General features: G+C 41.4%; 2 protein-coding genes and 1 pseudogene across 2 annotated transcripts; 1 reads left to right on the forward strand and 2 right to left on the reverse strand.

Annotated features, from left to right (window-relative positions):
• Positions 1–1,406: 1,406 nt before the first annotated feature.
• LOC133740254 (RNA-binding NOB1-like protein) lies at positions 1,407–5,176 on the reverse strand (annotated as a pseudogene).
• A 5,216-nt stretch (positions 5,177–10,392) lies between these two features.
• On the reverse strand, positions 10,393–14,039 carry LOC133716530 (protein ALTERED PHOSPHATE STARVATION RESPONSE 1). Its single transcript, XM_062143236.1, has 5 exons — positions 13,810–14,039; positions 12,822–13,714; positions 12,504–12,721; positions 12,173–12,399; positions 10,393–11,501 (listed from the first exon to the last, which is right to left on the reverse strand). Exons 2-5 carry the CDS (start codon positions 13,546–13,548, stop codon positions 10,721–10,723), a joined length of 1,953 nt encoding a protein of 650 aa, XP_061999220.1. The 5' UTR covers positions 13,549–13,714; positions 13,810–14,039; the 3' UTR covers positions 10,393–10,720.
• Positions 14,040–17,110: 3,071 nt separating this feature from the next.
• Positions 17,111–19,235, forward strand: LOC133716555 (L-ascorbate peroxidase 3-like). Its single transcript, XM_062143254.1, has 9 exons — positions 17,111–17,325; positions 17,445–17,569; positions 17,698–17,747; positions 17,950–18,015; positions 18,119–18,167; positions 18,264–18,346; positions 18,439–18,518; positions 18,679–18,781; positions 18,869–19,235. Exons 1-9 carry the CDS (start codon positions 17,213–17,215, stop codon positions 19,064–19,066), a joined length of 867 nt encoding a protein of 288 aa, XP_061999238.1. The 5' UTR covers positions 17,111–17,212; the 3' UTR covers positions 19,067–19,235.
• Positions 19,236–19,249: the final 14 nt, after the last annotated feature.

Here is a 19,249-nt window from a genome sequence, read left to right on the forward strand (position 1 = left end):
GCTTCATCATGATTTGTTTAAGGCCAACCACTTTGGCTTGGTAGCCTATATATAGAGGCTACGACAAGTAACAACACACTTAATTCATCAACTAATCTCTACGATTATCCAAGCCTCTCTAGAGCAACCCCTCTCCTTCTCTTACCGGTGACCACACTCCAGTCCCAGAATCCTCAGGAGCCGACTGTCAGTGCCACCAAACCCTCTGTCAACGTGCTTCGGTCCTAGTCTCCTAGGGAGCCGACTGTAGTACCGCGACCACAACGGTTACGGAACCAGCCAAGCAAGGGTAACGCCCTCGCAAACCAGCCAAGCTAAAGTCACGCTTTAGCAAGTTCTCCCCACTTCCCAGTGATTTTCGCTCTGCTCGATCTACTACTTCGAGTATCGATTGTGTGATTTTGAAGGCTATCATCCAAATTATCAAGGCTATCATCCAAATTATCAAGGCTAGACACCCCCAACATCAAGATTAGACACAAAAACAAACATTCGAGATTCAAAGGACAAGAAAACAACTAGATTGCAACACTTGAACCCAGAAATTCATCATATTTATGTTCTTGAACCCGGCTAAAAAGCAAAAGAAGAAAATTTCAGCAATCCTTGATTCGTTCATGTTCTTGAACCCAACACGAATTTCTAACCCGCAGCGGCCTTTGACTAGGTTGAGGTGGGGATCCACTTCGTCGGCACCGTCGATAGCGAGATCGAGGATCAGGTAGTCATCGAGGTTGGATAATGAAATTCTAAGAGAGATGATTTGTTGGTGGGTGTTCTCGGAAATTTCGATGATGTTGTGAACTTTTCCCGGTTGTAAAAGCTCGCCCAAGCGATCCACGGTGTGTTTGACGGTGGAGCCGGAGCCGAGACCGAAGATCATGCCGGACTCGACGACCTTGTAGGCGGCGATTTTCTTCAACTCGTCTTGGGTCAGAATTGAAGAGCTGAAAGTAGAAATTGGGAAAGAGAGGAGGCAAGAAAATGGTCTTACTTGTTTGATCCATTTGTGCGTCACTAAAACTCTTGGTTAGATCAAAAGAAAAAGTTGAAGAGAGGAAGTTGAAGGGAGGGCGACTGGGCGAGAGTGCAGAGGAAGAAGACGAGAGGTGAAGAGGATAAAAAAAAAAAAAAGATAAAAAAAAAAAGTAAATAGGTATATATTATTAATAATAAGTAAAATGTCAAATAAAGGGTAAATCAGTCTTTTTGCCCTCATTTTGCGACTCACGTGCGTCACACGTGGTAAAGTTAACAGCTCCTTGACGGAAAATGGCCGCGGGTACTACGTTGATAAGAAAAATTGAGTCTGGGTATTACTTTGATAACTTTGTAAGTTCGGGTATCATATTATCAGTCACCCAAGTCTCCAGACACTGTTGGTGCAAAAAACCCTAAGTTATAATATAGAGCACATAATTATCGCACTTTTTAAGAAGGCAAAACACCAAAACTGGATCCAAAACAATCTCTTAAACCGAAATATTAGTCTTTTTAACACAAACAGAAGACGGTTAAACACACTATTAATGCTTGGAATGTGAATAATGATTGTCATTGGGATTCCTTCTTCCACTGAAAGCAGCTAATGCCTTCCTTATTGGAGGCTGCAAAGGAGCCTTTTTATCAGAATGGTGGCGGAAGATGAAATCACTGGAAGTGAATAGGTCGTTATCTCCCGGCTTATTTGCTTTCTTTTTTGTCTTTGGATGAAGGTACATTTGTGGGAGCTGATCCTCACTTGGTAATGGCATTTCTTCCACCTTGTGGCAAAGGAAGTGAAAACTGCAAACAGCCAAGCATCAAGATGCATACATTGTTTCTTGACGAAGCTTCGAGTGAAATACAAAAGTAAATTAAGCATCAAAGCGTACAAGCACACATCAGCCAATGCAGACATAAAAGAGACGGGTTCAGGATTGTTGATGGACTTATGTTTTCTTATTCATATATAAGGTCAAGTTAATCTCACATCCCATTCAGTCACAACTATGTGAATAAATTGCATGCTTATGTTCTCCCAGTACCGAATGTGCATACAAATAAGAAACCAAATCCAGTATGCAATAAACAAATGAAAATAACGACTAGAAGAGAAAACAAGTATAACAACCACTCTTATCATCACCTTATACATACGATAAAAAAAAAAAAAAGTAAAGGAACGAATAAGCTAACAATAAGTACTTAGGTAGTGACCAGTTTCTGAAAATAACTGAAAGAAATACTCACTTTTGTGCCACGCAACGTGATCCGGGGCTTACGGGCAAGAATAATCCCATTCTCACCCACTGTAACTGCTACCTTGCTCAAGGTACCGCCATTTCCACACTTCGGACAAAATATTCTCCCAATTTCAGCATGCAGTCACAGTATTACAAGCATGACATTTCAAAATCCACCTAGGAAAGATGAGAGATCAACTATAAGCACAGAAGCTTATGATACAGTTATTTCATCAAGCAAATATTAGAGGCCTTTTTTTTTTTTTTTTTGAATAAAGGGCTGGTGCGGCTACCCTCAAGCCTTGATTAATGAAACTATCGAATACAAGGGGGGGGGACATAGAGCCTAAACCCCTTATTACAATAAGCATCAAGAGGAAATCCCGAAATAATATCAGGAATCTCTATAAAGGACATGTATTCTAACAAGCACCAACTAGCAAAGAGTGCTCTACTGGCTACTCCATTTGCTTTAACATAGCAGTGACATAACAGAAAGATAACTCGATATGTAACCCGATTACAACGTAGAATAATTACCAATTGCACAGCTTTCCTACTATGTTGCCCCCGGAGGATAAACCCGACGACACTTAGTTTCATCCTGCCACTAGGAGGCAGCGACCATTTGACCAAACAAAGAATTCCCCGCCTACCTAGAGCAAATACGGCACACAAGGTGCATAGACCGGCGTGAAACCCTTCACGTCCTACTGAAACAAGGCAGAGACTTATTATCAAAACAATAACAAAACAACTAGAAACTAAATAACTAGAAATTAAAGACCACCAGCAAGGCCCAACAGCAAAAGCCCGGCCCAACCACCACTCCAACCAAGGACCAAGCGCTGCAGCCCACCGAACTTGCTGCCATCGCGCTCTGCCGACACCACGCTGCCTCCTTGCACCACCATGCCGCCGTGCCGCATCCCTACGTCGCCTCACTGCCGCGCCGCATCGAAGACCACCCCAAAACCCGGCTGACTCCCGAGACGGCAACCCAAAGCGAGTCAGACTCTCTCCAGGCTCGTCTCTGCCATGAGATCGAAGTCCCAGCCACCGCCCAGATCCCAGTTGCCGCAGTGACGCCATAACTCGCCGCCGGCAAGCCCCACCCCAGCGCTGCTGCACGTCTGTCCTTGTCCCCGATCCCAAACGACCAGATCTAGATCGATCAGCCCCCTCCGAAATCGAGTCACCATTCTCCAACCCCGGACCCAACCGTTGCCATTGACCTACGCTGCTAGCCCAAACCATCATCCTCTCCCGGACCGGAACGCAGCGGCAGGGGAGCTGGCGGCGTTCGGCCTGGAGAGATCGCTCGATGCACTCCTCTGTTTCTTCTTTCTCCGCGCGTGAGGCGCGCTCTAGACCTAACTAATGAGAAGATACAAATATTAGAGGCCTTAGTCTAGAGGACAGAGAATATATAAATTCATACAAATTAAGCAACTTATATGCAAATCATCATCATAAAACATCATCTTACGTGCAGGTGTTTTAAAAAACCTTGAAGCATGAACATTAGAAAGGCAGCAGAATGTTCCTTTTTCAAAAGTGTTTAGTCCTTGATAAACGCAGATAGTAATAGAATGTGAAAGAGGTTAATAAAATGGGGTATATGTATCAAACAAATACCTGTGCAGCTGGCGGATCTGCATTCCTCCAGGTGCCAACAACCGTAAACCCATCTGCAGAATAACATTTTGCATTGCAAAATCACTTGTTATATAAGCTACACTAGACTCAGACAAGGATCGCAGCGTCCAGCTCTGCTCACTACTATCATCGTTCACATTTGATGTATCAAAACTAGCATCATTATCGCTTGAGACCTCGAAGTGATCCAGCCCTTAATTTATCACTTCAACCTCATATCCTTCAACAGAAAAATTCACACCGTTATCAGAAGTGCTTTTCCCTGCTTTGAAATCATTATCCTCAACCCCATTCTGCTCCTTCCCTTTTTGAAGAACCCTAATTGAATCTTCATCATGCCTTGTTTGCTCGAGGATTGAGGAAAGATCTTCATCACAATTCTTCTCCTCTGTCATCTCACCCTCCACAGGTCTGTAAAATTTAGAAGCCGATGTTTGATCCACAAGTAGGTCACCACTTGTGTTTTCCTCAGCATCTTGCTGAGAATCATTATCAGCCGATGCCTCATAAGACTCACGTTTACCTTTTCTCCTCAAAAACCTTCTATGTGTACTCGAACTGACGACAGGCATCCAATCACCGGCATTATCATCAACTTGTCCTTGGAACGCATCAATTCCGTCAGAAACCATCTCCCCTTCAATCTTTATTATCTCTTTCTTCTTTGGAAAATATCTCCTATGGCTCCCCTCACCACCCTCCTGATTCTCAGAATGAACAGAAGGGCTCTCAGAATCATGGATAACATTCATGTTTATATCTTTCAACGGAAGAATCTTTGAATTGTGGATAGCATGCACAGGCGGAGGACAGTCCCTGAGGTGCTCAGTGCCATGTATCTGAGCCTCCAATGTATAAGTCACAGCAATGAGCTTAACATCCACATCTGACAGTATCCGTAAATCCCCAGTAGCCCTCGCAAACTTAATAACTTTATTGAGGGATTCAGGGGAGGGTTCCATGGTCTGGACTTGGAACGGAACGACGGCGAGGCGGTGGCGGGAAATAGGGTCACGGACCTCGTCCATGACTTCAGGGACGGAGACGAACTTGTCGGCACAGTGGCCGAGGCTCTCGCCGCCTTGAATTATAGCATTTGCCTCTACGACGGCCACGGCTATGCCCTTAGAGGACTTGCAGCTTTCGACGAATACTTTGCTGGTGGCCATTGAGGAGTCGGAGTTTTGGGGATTTAGCCCCGGCTGCTTTTTCACCATGTTGCTCCAACAGGAGACTGAGGCGGCGTTCGGATTCGGGTCGGGCATTGGGGCTGCGGTGAAGGTGGCGCCCATGCTTGTGTGGCAAGAGATGTGGAGGCTGGTATATATGTGCTGTAAAATCGAATAAGTTCATATAAATTAGCATAAACCCTAGTATATATGAGTCCATATATGTGCTGTAAAACCCTAATATATGTGCTGTAAAATCGAATAAGTTCATATAAATATGCTATTGCCAGAAAACTTGCCTATATCAATCAGGAGAGAAGTTTGCAAGGAGCTAGGTTCACATTAGCTATCGTGAATTTAATTTTTCCAACAGTACTCTGATTATCAAAGCTTGGCTTTGGTTCCCTCATATCTTAGACTCTAGTTAGGGTCTACTATAATTTAGTGTCAAGGATAGATGAATAGTCGAAACCAGTAATCACAAATTTGTCTTTGGTAATTTGTCGACCTTCTCCCACAATCAAATCATTCAAAATAGTCGAAAGAATGTATCAAGCTCCAAAAATAGGCAATGGACTCAAGTTTTGACAAAATTCATAACTAATCAAATCCTCATTCAGAAAAATTAGATTTACAAAGTTAAATATCAAGAGTTGAGAGCAGATTGTGTACAGTTTGTCAAGCAAAAATAAGATTTACTTAGTTAAGAAAAGATAATCATATGAATAGTTGAACAGACTTGGTACGTTTTACTAATAAAGAAGGGTCAAGGACCCAAAGCACCAAAATAAGCAAAAATTATCCTACTTACCCCAGCAACAAATTTTTGTTCTCACATTCACAATTTAACGTCAAATGACCATTTTGCCCTTAACTAAATTGAAGAATTACAACCACTGCCACTCAACATCAATCTCTCTCTTATCCCACACTGAGCTCGTTGCCAGTCGTCGAAAATCTCCGGTAAGCTTATCCTCTCTCTTTCTCTCTCTCTCATCCATCTTACCGGAGCCACCGCTCTCATCCATCTAAACTTGGTCCTTGTCCTCTTCGCTATTGTCTGCGGCTTTCTCAGCAGAAACACTGCCGGCAACGATGACGATGGCGATCGCACCGGCGTTTCAGCTACTGCTGCTGCTCAGCCGCAAGAGGTGGTCAAATCAATCCCATCCACGCCGCGTCAGTGGTACGAGTATTCAGATCCGACGGTGTACAATGATCGTGTTGTTAATAGAGTAGGCTCCATGAGAAGTAGCAGCTAGTACCCGGATCTACGATAGGACTCCAAATGGGTCGCTAGATATGACCGGTGGCGATTCTATGATGATACCCACGTCAGCAACTATCGGGTTCCGGACTCCGATCAGGTCCGGCAACATCACCGTCGGGCGTCTTGGCATGAAGAATATGATCCTAGTCACGCCAAGAATATTCATGTGGACACTTATGTGATCCATACAGAACAAGCTTCTCCATCATCTCCCCCATGCATCGAGCGTCGGATTACCGGGGACGGTTGCTGGAGCAGTACTCTTCTTCTTCTCTGTGCTTATCTTGGTCAAAATTCTAGTCGCTGACTCCTTTTTTTTTTTTTTTTTGTGGTAAGCTGTGGGCAGAAGTCCCAGAAGAAAAGAAAAAAAAAAGTTTTATTATCTCGTAATAAAGGTCTATTGGGGGCAATAAATGTTTTGAATTGATGTAATCTCCTCTTTTTTTTCCTTAATCAAAGTTTTATTTGTCTAATTTTAGGGAGATTAGTTCCCATTCCGGCAACTGAAAGTTCTATTGTGAGGCAATAGACGTCTATTGGTGGGCAATAAGCCTCTCCGGCCCCATATGAGATCTCTGACAACCTCTTTGGAGACTTCCGGCAAGGTTTCATAAACCTCATTTGCTCCCCAATAGAGGTCTATTGGGGGGCAATAGAGGTCTATTAGGGGACAATAGAGGTCTATTTAGGGGCAGTAAACATTTCTGACGACCTATAAGATCTCTGACAACCTCTTTAGGGACATCCGGCGAGGTTTTCAGAGAAGTCCGGTAGGTGGCGGCTGGTGACCGGACTCCGGGGAAGTCTCCTATGGCTTCTCTCTCTTCCATTTTTCCTCTCTCTCTCTCTCTCTCTCTCTCTCTATATATATATATATATATATATATATATATATATATATATATATATATATATATATATATATATAGCAAAGGGGTGAGGTAAAATAGTCTTTAAAAAAAAAAACATAATTGGGTATTAAGGAAAACCTTATTAAAGTCTTCATGTGTAAGAGGGAATTAAAAAAACTTAATGGAGTAAGTGAAAAAAAAATCCCTAAAATTAGGGTAAATGGACAAAATATTGTGCGTACAAGTAATGCTAAGAAAAGAAAATTAAACCAAGGGTGCAGCTGGCCCTACCATTTTCTTTGTTCACCCTACTTGCTCATTACACCCTACATTTTAATTTCAATTATTAAATTTACTTATGTAACCCATTTCTCTTTCCAAGAATTTCATTATATGATATACCCAATTAAAAGAGATTTTTTTTTTTAACGAAAATCTCTCAATTAATTTATACAAATAAAAAAACGAAAGTATATTAAAGTTAAACAACTATGAGCAATGAAGAAGAGATTGAGATTTTTCTTTTGTGTTTTAAATTTTTACTTTCGGTGTTCACAAAGGGTATTGCAAAAATTTTGATGTAGTTAACACTAGTAATTTTGTGAATTGAATAACGAATTCATGATGTGAGGAGGTAACAAAAAAAAAGCATAATAAATTCAAATTTAGGTGAAGAAGTGGAAGATTAATGTTATCCAATGAGAAATTAAGTAGTCTTTCTATTTAAATCATTGGTCATTTATTTATTTTTTCTTAGAAATTTGTATTTTAGAAAATTAATGTATTTAGTAGTCATTTTACACTTAGGTAATATAGTCTTTTAATAATTCAAATGTTTTTAGGGTGAACTAAGAAAATGATAGGGTGGCAGTAGACGCACCCTTAAACCAATTAGATTGCATATAGAACAAATGAACACAAAACTTCTCGTTTGTGAAGCTAATGAAGTACAACTATGTCACACAACCTAATCAAAACTTGATTAGTGGTGTAACTGATAGTAAAATTTTATTTTCTAGCTAATTGGTTTGGCCATTAGTTTCTCCCATTAATATTTCAACTCCATATAGTAGCAAACTTGTTGCTCAAGTTTGAATATAGGCTTGTAGCCGTAAAAATATTACAAACGGAGGCCTCCGAGTTTCTTGGAGCGACCTCAGAAGTGAAACCTAGGGTTTCATGTTGTTGGCGGAGGTGTAGCTTAGCTCCCCTGACCAGGCAAGGCTGCGGCTCGCTCTTAAGGTGGTGTGCGACAACGGTAAGGCGGCGGCGCGGGTCGGAAGTCTCGTTTGGATCTCGATTGTCCGGGTTTCGTGTCGAATTTTGCGACGAAGGTGATCCACAGAGTCAGCAGCAGCGGTTGTTGAGATCGAGGGCGGTAGTGGTACCCGGATTAGGGCAACGCGGCGGCCTGGTCGAGCGGTAACTCCCTGCGAGGCTCTATGGAGTTTGTGGTAGGAGGGCGGCGACCCTAGGTTTTGCTGTGCGGCAGTCTGATTCGCTTCTAGGCCGAGGTCCCAGAGTTTCTCCCGCAGTCCAAGGCTATGGTGGAGGAGCGCCCCCGCCCGCCAGAGGATTGATGGAGCGCGTCCTTCCGGCGGCTCCGGTCTACTCGATCTGAAATGAAGAGAGGGAGGAGATGGGTTCTGGGCTAATGGGCCTCCAATCTGTCTGGGTTGCATCTTTGTGGGCTAGATGGGTTAGCCCGTCTCTCTCCTTTTCTTCTCTTTCAGTTATGGGTTAGGTGGGGTCTTTGGGAGGAGGCATGTTCCTTTCTTAATCCTATGTCGGTCTGGTATTGTGGTTGTGTTGATTTGTTGCGATGTACACCATTAGAGGTCTTAGGCATCAAGATGCTCAAGACAGTGGTTCATTTTTTAGACTGGGTAGGGTTAGGAAAGTTTATTTTGTTTTGCTTTTCTTTTCGGTAGTTCCTTTAGGCTTTTCGTTTTGTTGGCTAGTAATAATTTGGCTGCTTTGTGCAGTTTGTAATGTGTCTAAACTTTTTAGTTTAGGCACCTCTGCTTTGTGCAGACTTAATCTATTCTTCGATTTGTATTATGAGGGATTTTCGAATCTCTCTAGCTTGACGCAGTGACGTCGTTTGATTTATTGAATATAGGCTTAATCATATTGATAAATTTCATCATATCTCTTCTATTGTTACTTCAAATACAGTAGTCATCATGCTAAAGTTATGTTACTAGTCATCCCATTATTTGGCCCTCCAAAAATTATGACCAAAATATCACGAAAAGAGTTTACATGAGAATGAGAAAACAAACCAGATTACGAATCTGATTTCTTAGTTTTAGTGGGATGATAAATGTATCAATCCAAAAAAGAATAATAATAATATATATATATATATATATAGGGGCGGGTTCTGAAGCGGACGTCCGCAACCCAGAAAAAGTGCGGACGTCGCTCCTCCGGCCTCGATCGGGCAGCGACGGCGGCGTTTCTGTTGCCGGACGGAACCAAGCCACAACGTGGAGCAGTTCAGAAGCGGCTGGACTCGTCGGCGAAGGGTTTGAAGTCGAGCTCGATGGGCTTCCATGGTTTCCAGAGAGCTCGCCACACACCGCTGAGTTTCCGATCACCTTCGCCTTCACCGCTTGATCTAGGTCGTCCGAGATGTCCAAAGGGTGCGTCCGGCACCCGCAGCGCAGCGATCGCCACCTTCCCGACGCCGGAGGAGGGACATCCGCACTTTTTCTGGATTGCGGACGTCCGCTCTCGAACGGCTGCGTGTGTGTGTATATATTGATGACCGATTGTTAGACTAAGAAATACTTGACGCGGCAAACTTTTCAACTCCAATATATATATATATTGATGACCGATTGTTAGACTATGAAATACTTGACGCGGCAAACTTTTCAACTCCAAAATTATTTCTCATGACTTCAATTTTGCATGAACCACTCCATAAAGCATCGTACTTTGTGCTCTATTTCTCATCTTCTTCAGCAACACATCCGTAAGTGCTGCAGTAACGGACTGCTGTTTCAATTCCACCTTCCAAGTTCTCCGATCTTCCCCACCAAGACCAATGGTCGCAACTGTAAAGAATTACGCCCAAGAAATCTGAAAAAACTCTAACTTTGATAGTGATGAGATTGTACAGAAGAATTTCTCGTTCGAGCATCACTGCGGTTGCAGCAACGGCAACAGACCCGTCAATAACAAGCACTTTCAAACAAACAATTTAGTAGTAAACCTCTAAGACCTTAACCCTTCATTAGAAATAATTAGATAAAAACTACAGTCAACCCACAAGAAAAAAGAGAAAAGGAAGAGCATTCAAAACCTATTACTCTTACATAAAAACACAAGGCTGTTGAAAGTCGAAAACTAAAGATTCTCCTTACCCTATTCCGAATATTCGAACACTTCTTTGTCATACCCCCAAACAGCCAAAGTCACGCATTTTCATTGTTTCCTAATCTGCCTACATTGTGTTAAGTTTAGGGAATCCATGGGGATCTATACACAAAAACTGATTAGAGTGCTGTCATTCTCTCCAATCCCACATCTTTCTCCTTAATTTAGTAGCCTCTTAACATCCAGCTCCTGATCAACGCTTTTGGCTTGGTTATATAATGACTCGAACGCCTGCATACACACACTTGAAAAGCCTACCATCGACTCAAACACATGTGGAAACCCCATCTGCAAGTTATTTATGGTCATGGATCTTGTCACGCTCACAAACTTTTCATGCTTGTTCTTCTCCTCTTCTGCTTTTACTCTCGAGTTCTCCACCTTTGCTCGCTTATCAGCGACTGGGTTCTTTGCAGTAGAGCTAGAGGAATCTAGCATTGAGAAAGGGCCATGTTTGGACTCAAGTGACCTAAGTTGACTTGACTTCCTCTCGAGCTCTTTAAACGCAGATTCTGACTTCTTTTTTTGCTTGTTTTCTTCGGCTTGTTGAACTACAATGGCATGCACTACAGTTAAAAAGCTCTTGATTCCTTCAGATGCTACTTTGTCTGGGATCCGATCAACTGCATGGTGCCATTCTTCACAGAACGTGTAAATTCTTGATTCTTGACTTGTTTTTGGTAAAGGATTTCTCCTAAACTGGAAGAGGCTAAGCCGGAGCCATCCTGTAAGGGACTGGATATAGTCACATTGAGCCCTGACCAGGTTGCAAAAGGACTGGTGCCATTGCTGGACATGAACCTCGAGCTGGAGAGTTGATTGCCTGTGAATCTCAGACGTGGGCTCAGTAGATGGTATGGTGTTAAGGTATTTGAGTTGCTGAACTATATGCTTCTGGACTTGGTGGCACTCATACATGCTTCTCCACATACACATCAATCTACAAAAGAGCAAGCAAAATAGTCAAATATTTCAAATGTAAACAAAATGACCTTAAATTGTCCAGTTTATGGACTTCACACCCCAAAATCCTCGAGTATTGGACTTGAACCCATCTAATTGAAATTGACATTGAGAAGGGTACAAGTCAAAAAGCTCATTAAATTGACATGCACGAAATGTAAAGCTCACTAGTAAGTCTAAGTCTAGTAGGATCAGCTACCTCATACAGAATTAAGTCTCACTACAAAGCTTTGGATGTAGTGACCCTAAATCTGTTATAAGTTAATAGGATAAACACAGTAACAACAGAACTTATCCAAAAAAAAAGAAAGAAATAAAAACTACAGTAGAAAGATAGCACATTATAATTTGTCACAAGTTTTCTATGGGTTTGCGGCCCTTCTCTGAAAAACATAGTACATTCATGCCCAGAAAAATTGTCTTATTGTCTTTCACAGTAGTACATCCATAAAACAAAAGCAAAAAACAGGGGCATAAAACAACCATAAAAGCAGTCAAAAGTAAATGTTCAACACTTTACATTCTGACCCAATATATCAGAGTTGACTTAAACTCTGCTGAGCCAGAAATTTTAAACCTTCTGGCAATTAATTGGAGCACAGATGACATAAGGAGCAAAAATTAGGCAGAATTGAAATGAAGACTAACCCTTTGACAAGCTCAAGTAGTTGAGGGTACAACTCTGTGTCCCTTATCTTGATGATCTCAGCAGAAGTTGTCTCAATGGCCTGAGAAGAAACCATCATTTGTGACTCCAACTTTTCCACCTCTTTCTTGGACTTCTCAGTCTTCACATAGTCTGCTGCCCTCTTCATCTCTAACTTCTTCAATGTTGACACCCTCTTCTCATGCTCTGTCTTTATTGTCTCTGCCTCCTGAAAAGCACCCAAGGAAAACAAACATAAAAATCTCATGGATTTTACATGATCACATTGAATAAGTCTGAAATCATCAAAGTAAAAATGAATAAAAAGTTTACCTTGACCTCCTGGAATAGTTTCTTTTCCCAAGCATAGAGCCTCTCCACAGTAGAACAATGGCTGCTATGTACCACACCATCAGTCCCAATTTCGCTGCCTAAATGACTTAACACCATTTCGTCGCAACCCATTTTCCCGAAACCATTGAGTTTAGGACTCGAACCCCATGTCCATGTAGATGGAGTATTCAAATTACAACCATGGTTATATACTTTACCTGCAGGAAAAAACACCAAAATTATTATTATTTTCTCTCAATTTTCTCAGCAACAAACAGAGCTAAACAAAACGTGAAAATTTCAAAAACTAACACTTACCTCCTTTAATCTGAGAAGAAAATCCAGGAGTGGGAACTTCCAAGAGAAACGAGAGATGGCCACCGGCATCGGCAGCTTTAAGAAAATACTCATCAAGCTCCTTAATGATCTCCACCAGATCCTTAGCATTCCTGGACACCACCATTGCCATCGAGCTAGCCTCACTGTCCTTCGAAAACCCACTAACAACCGAAGGCGGCGCCACGGTGCTCGCCGCCCCGGTGACAGTCGTAACCACCGCCTCCGACGCGGTGGTCGTAGCCTCCCATTCCTCCTCGGTCACCGACCGAGACGAAGCCGGCACAAAAGGGTCCCAGAAATCCCACGTGGACGACGGCGGCGGCGGCGGAGGAGGCGGCAGGGCGGTGGAGGCTGTGGAGGTCCACGTGGTCTCGGAGCTTGGGCTCCGCGGAGGAGGCGGAGGCGGTTGAAGCGGAGTCTGTGGGGTTTGAGGCGGCGGCGGCGAGTGGTGGGTGTGGTTGTTGAGGTGGTGGGACTGGTGTTGGGTTGGGTGGTTGGGGTGGTGCTGGTGCTGGTGGTGGAGAGTAGTTTCGGCATTTGAAAATTGGAGCAAAGCAGCACCTGTGCTTCGGAGAGATCGTAGGTACATGGAGTGTGAAGCCGACCAAGCTTGTCTTGCCTTGACCAACTGCTTCATGTACCTCTTTCTCGATTTACATCTCGACACCATTTCTTGTCTCTCGATTCTCGAGTAACAACAACCCATCTTTCACTTGATTCAACAGTTTAAAACAAAAAAAACAAAAAAAAAAAAGGAAAGGAAGAGGAACAGGGTTTTGAGCAAGAACACCAAAAAAGAAAAAAGAGTGGGGCTTTTGAGCTAGTGATGAAGCTTGGATACACTCATTAATGGCGGGTCAAAGGTAGTCAATCTGTGACACATTTTTCAGGTAAAAGTACGATTGTTTAGGCTCTGAAAATCTCTTTCTTTCCAGACAGAGGCAGAGACAGAGACAGAAACTCTTACCTCCAGAAAAATCAAAACTGTTATACTCAGTTGCAACGTTGTAGCTGATGCAGACTTTTTTCTGGGTTAGGAAAAACTACATTTGCCCAGTTTTTTGATCTGAAACCCAGTTTGTTTTGATCTAAGACTCTCTCTCTCTCTCTGGAGATTTGGGAATTATCTAGGATGTGGTGGAGGAAGAAAGGAGAGGGTCATAGGGGGGTTGAGGTGTTCCAGAGACAATAGGCCTTGGGCAGAGAGCTAGTGTGCATTGTATATTTGAATTTTGGATGACCAAAGTACCCTGACCTTGTGTTTGGATTTACAGCACGGACTTGTTTGTGAGTCAGTGACTCAGAAATGTCTGTCAGTATCCAGAAGTACAGTTCGACCGTTTATCTTTATTTTGGTTCAACGAAAAATGGAAATTTCTTGATAAGAAACTTTCGTACAAGTTGCAAGAAGATATGTTTGCGCCTCCATTGCCAATTTGCCATGGCAAAATTAAGAGAACTTGGTTGTATAAAACGGTGGAGATTTTTCGATCTTATCAGTTTATCGGTTAGGTTTTGGATCACTATGTACACTTTAAACATGATAAAATCAATGATATAGTATATAAAATTTTATTGTGGTTAGATAAGTTCATTATTCACATATGGTGAGAGTTCAATTTTCATTATTTTCACTTTATGTGTTGAACTTAAAATGAAATTTTATGATTCATAGTGTGAAATATTGTAATGCTCATTCTTTTTTATCAATTTTATTAATATTTCTTCGAGAATACTTAGCGGTCATAACATACTAAATGACTCTTCTAACAACACTAATAATCAAAATAAATTATGTGGTACTAGTTTAGAGTTTTGACAAAATCAAATTTATCAAAAGCATTACACCAATTCAATTGATGGTTAACTTGTACAACTTTGCAATGAAAAATAATTAAACTTCGAAGGTTAGAAGATGATCAAAAGTATTCCTAAAAACAGAAGTAGTTAAAGTATGTTATTAACCCTAAAAAAAAAAAAAAAAACATTCAAACATATATTCTGGGTTCGTTGCCTAAGCAGTAATCGATTGAAGCTGCATCAATAAATTATTTGCTTTGCTTATGAAGCATTTGATTAATTTCGAGCTATTGTTCATATTTCCAACACTTTTAACGACATTTTGATTTTTTGAAATATTGGCCCCTCAAGAATTAATGAAATTTCCTGGTCCAATAATGTCCGTTGGAGTATTGTGTAAAATTAAATTCTGAGCATAACGTGAAAAAGTATCCTCTTCCTATTATTGCTATTTAGGTCAATTATTTTGAATGAAACAGTAAAATTAGTTAAAATAGCAATTTTACCTTGGGGATCCTAAACCCTTTGAAACCACAGTCAAAAATGGTCTAGTCAGATTGTACTTGTTTCCCAAGTTAATTTATCTTCGAGGATCAAGAAAATCATAGAATAGCTCAAAAACAACCATTAAAATAAGAGCTAGATTAGTACTAATTAATTACGAAGGACAGCATTATTCCTCCCAGTATATTCTAATACCATATGATCTAAACAAAAGTTTTGTTTGATTCGGGATCAGATGGCATGGCAGAAGGGTATCATTTGGGGCGTTAAATCTTGTTTTCTATCTCCTTGGTTCTTCTGGAGAACAGTGAACAGAGCATTTCTGGGTTTAAAAATGGCAGCAACGTCCCCTTTTGATCTTTCATTTTTATATTACAACCTCTACTTTGTTGTTCTGTCACCACATGCTTCATGGGCCTCTTCATGCATATGTTATTGCATAATTCTTTTACCCAGAAAAGAAAAAGTTACCAAGGTTTATGCAGCAAATATTACTACTTTACCAGAAAGGGTAATGCTAGGCTCAACCGCAGGGTGCGGTTGGGTCAGCCACACCTCAATCCGAGTCCGCCACGTGTTTGCTTTCTTTTCTCATTTTGTCTCTTTATATTAAACAATAATAAAGGTTAAAAATAACTTATCACTTTCCTACATTGCCCTCCCCCACAATCCAGATTTCTCCTCTCTGTTCTCCTCTACATTACCCAGAGACCAGAATCCTCTGCAATATTTTGCTTTGTCTTCTGTTCTTCAGTGAATAAATTTCAAAATTTCAGTCCTCATCGCCTTCACATTAAGCAAGCAAAACCCAAATCTTTTCCTAAATCCCAAATTTTCAATCTTGGCAGTGCTCTCTCTGAATTTTCAAATCCCCAAGATCTTCGCAATATCCAGAAAACAAAATCAACCTAAAACAATCTGACCAAAGAAAGACCCAAGAAACAAAATCATCTAGAGAAAGAGAAACACAAGAAACCCGACCATTGCATGTCCTCCTCCCTCATATCAAGTTCATGAGCCCGTACTAAAAAAAGAAAACTTACTCAAACCCATCTTACACTGTTCATTGGTTTGATGTTTGATTAAGATTGGGGGCCTAAATTAAGAATGGTTTTGCGAGGGATTTGATGATTTTGTGGATGTGTAGAACTTGATTCTTCTTACAGTGTGCTTTAAGATTCCAGTACATCAGCTTCCGAAGTACATAGAAGATGGACTTGTTTTTAAAGAAGTCATGAGACCTACTCAATCTACTAGAGTCCTACCAGCGGACCACACATGAATAAATCAATCTACTAGTCTACTTATAAATCTTAATTACTGCACAAATAATTGAACTATTGAAGTATCAAACTATGAATGAGGTCGAAGAATAATGCGTTTGACCAAATGAAACTGAAGCATTAATTTTTCTGTTCTTCAAGGTGACCTAGCCTACTGCTCTTGCTTTGATCTTTCAGTTCTTGTTCGCTGAACACAATGGCGATAAACATTAGGCCTGGAGCTGATTATATGAAGACTAGATGAGCTTGTAGACTAAATGTCTAAACACAAATTCTTACTTTAGTTTCTCCCAAAGGCATTTAGGGTCACTTGCTCCGTTAGAAATTTAGTCAAAAATTGATTGATCTTCGACAGTTTTGCAGATTGTTCTTGTTCTTCATTGTCGTTTTGGGCCAATGGCCCAAGTAAAGGCTCAAGGCCCAAGGCCCAACTTAACGACAAAGTCCTTCCTCGGACTCCGGATGACGCATCGGTTCGTTAATTCGTTCCAGAAGGTGCGAACTCCAAGAAAGATGAGGAGGTTTAAACCCACGCGCACTATCAAACCACCCAGCCTCACGCTCCACTAACACCTCCCGATTATTCACTCTATCCGTCCTCTTTCCGGCGCCTCCATCTCACGCGCACTGATGACGCCCCTCTACCACCTCCCTTTAATTACTTAAAAACAACGAAAATAAATAAATAACCAAAAACGCTCAAAGCTTGCCATTCCCTCTCCCGCTATCCACAGAGCTAAGCAAGCCGAGCCAGAACCAAGCGCGTGGAACGTACGCGCTGCCATGGCGGAACCAGTCGTAGACGCGCGGTACCTGAAAGAAATCGAGAAGGCTCGTCGGGACCTCCGCGCTCTCATCTCCAACCGCAACTGCGCTCCCATCATGCTTCGTCTGGCGTAAATTCTCATTTCCCTCATTCAATTTCGTTTCTTGCTTTCGTTCGTTGACTGAGTGAAGCTCAGAGTTGACCAAAATGCTTGGAATTTCTGCAATTCTTGGACTTTGATTGTTGCAGGTGGCACGATGCTGGAACTTACAACGCTGAAACGAAGACTGGAGGGGCGACTGGCTCCATCAGGAATGAGCATGAGTTGGGCCATGGAGCTAATAGTGGTTTGAAAATTGCTGTTAATTTTTGTGGTGAGGTTTTTTTTTTACTTTTAGTAAGTTTCTCTGATTCTAAGTTACACTAATGTTTGATCTACAAGGATAGTATTGATTCTTGTTTATCATCGCTAATTTTGGTGTGATTCTATTTTGATATGTAGAGGAAGTGAAAGCCAAACATCCGAAAATCACATATGCTGACCTTTACCAGGTGACTATTGTTATTGTGTATCTCTCCTCTATACAATTGTTAATCTTTGGCTTTATTCTGTACTTCATGTTTAGCATAGCAGTGAGAGAAAAAACACTGCAAATCTCGGTTTACTCTATTACAGTGTCGAGGTCTTTAATTTGATGAATTTTTCTGTGTTTGATCTGTAAAACTTAACAACTTTTTTGTTTTATGACCTTAGCTTGCTGGGGTTGTTGCAGTCGAGGTCACCGGAGGCCCTACTATTGAGTTTGTTCCCGGTAGGAAGGTATGTTACTGATCATGCCTTAATGGCTGTTGTCAAAAACAATCTAAATTGTTGGGTGTTGTTTTTAGTTTTTAATGAACTTAATTTTTATAATTTTAAACAGGATTCATTGGAATCTCCTGAAGAAGGAAGGCTTCCGGATGCCAAAAAAGGTATATGGATGATGCCTATGTACTGAGATGAAGATTATCATGATTGTGCTTTTGCTTAATAGTACTGAATGCTTCGGCTCTTCAATTTTGGTGCAGGTGCACCACATTTGAAGGACATCTTTTACCGCATGGGTCTGTCTGATAAGGACATTGTGGCACTGTCTGGAGCCCATACATTGGTATATCTATAGCTTTTTACATGGTTCCATCACTTTGTGTCACACTTTTGCTAATTATAGTACATAGAACTTATTGTTCTTTGGTTCTGTAGGGTAGAGCACATCCAGAAAGGTCAGGCTTTGATGGCCCTTGGACAAAAGAGCCTCTTAAGTTTGACAATTCATACTTTGTGTAAGAGAATCACTGATTTGTTGAACATTTTATTTGATAGGAACAAATATAGTATTAACAAATTTCAGTGGGATCATCTGGACACCCTTTTCTTTTAATCTGGTTTTGCGCCGATAAGTTCCAAGTTCTAACTACTGGTTTAACTATACGAAATTGTCAGGGAGCTACTGAAAGGAGAATCAGAGGGGCTGTTGAAACTACCCACAGACAAGGCTTTATTGGATGATCCTGCGTTCCGCCCCTACGTTGAACTTTATGCAAAGGTAATTCGACCTGGGTACTTCTGGAAACTTGGGTGAAATGTTATTGTGGAGCATAATGTTTACCTTTTCCCCCCGATTACTTTGTAGGATGAGGATGCATTTTTCAGAGACTATGCAGCATCACAGAAGAAACTATCAGAGCTAGGCTTCACTCCACCTCCATCTAGTCTCAAGGAAGCTGTAAACACCAGTGTCGTAGTGGCACAAAGTGCTGTGGGAGTTGCAGTTGCAGCTGCGGTGGTGATTCTGGGTTACTTATACGAAGTTCATAAAAGAGTCAAGTGAAAGTGTCTTCTTTCTAGCATATCATAAGAAACCAGTGAATTATATTTCTTGTTCCATTCAGAGAAGAATAGTACTTATTCTCAGTGGAACCTTGCACTTTTGCTGTAATAAGTTCTAAAATTCTCGATTCAGCTTATAAAGGACGTGTTGCTGGTATTTATGACTACAATGCTTGCCTTTTAA

The sequence above is a fragment of the Rosa rugosa genome, chromosome 1 (assembly GCF_958449725.1).
Source record: "Rosa rugosa chromosome 1, drRosRugo1.1, whole genome shotgun sequence".
Classification (NCBI taxonomy): domain Eukaryota; kingdom Viridiplantae; phylum Streptophyta; class Magnoliopsida; order Rosales; family Rosaceae; genus Rosa; species Rosa rugosa.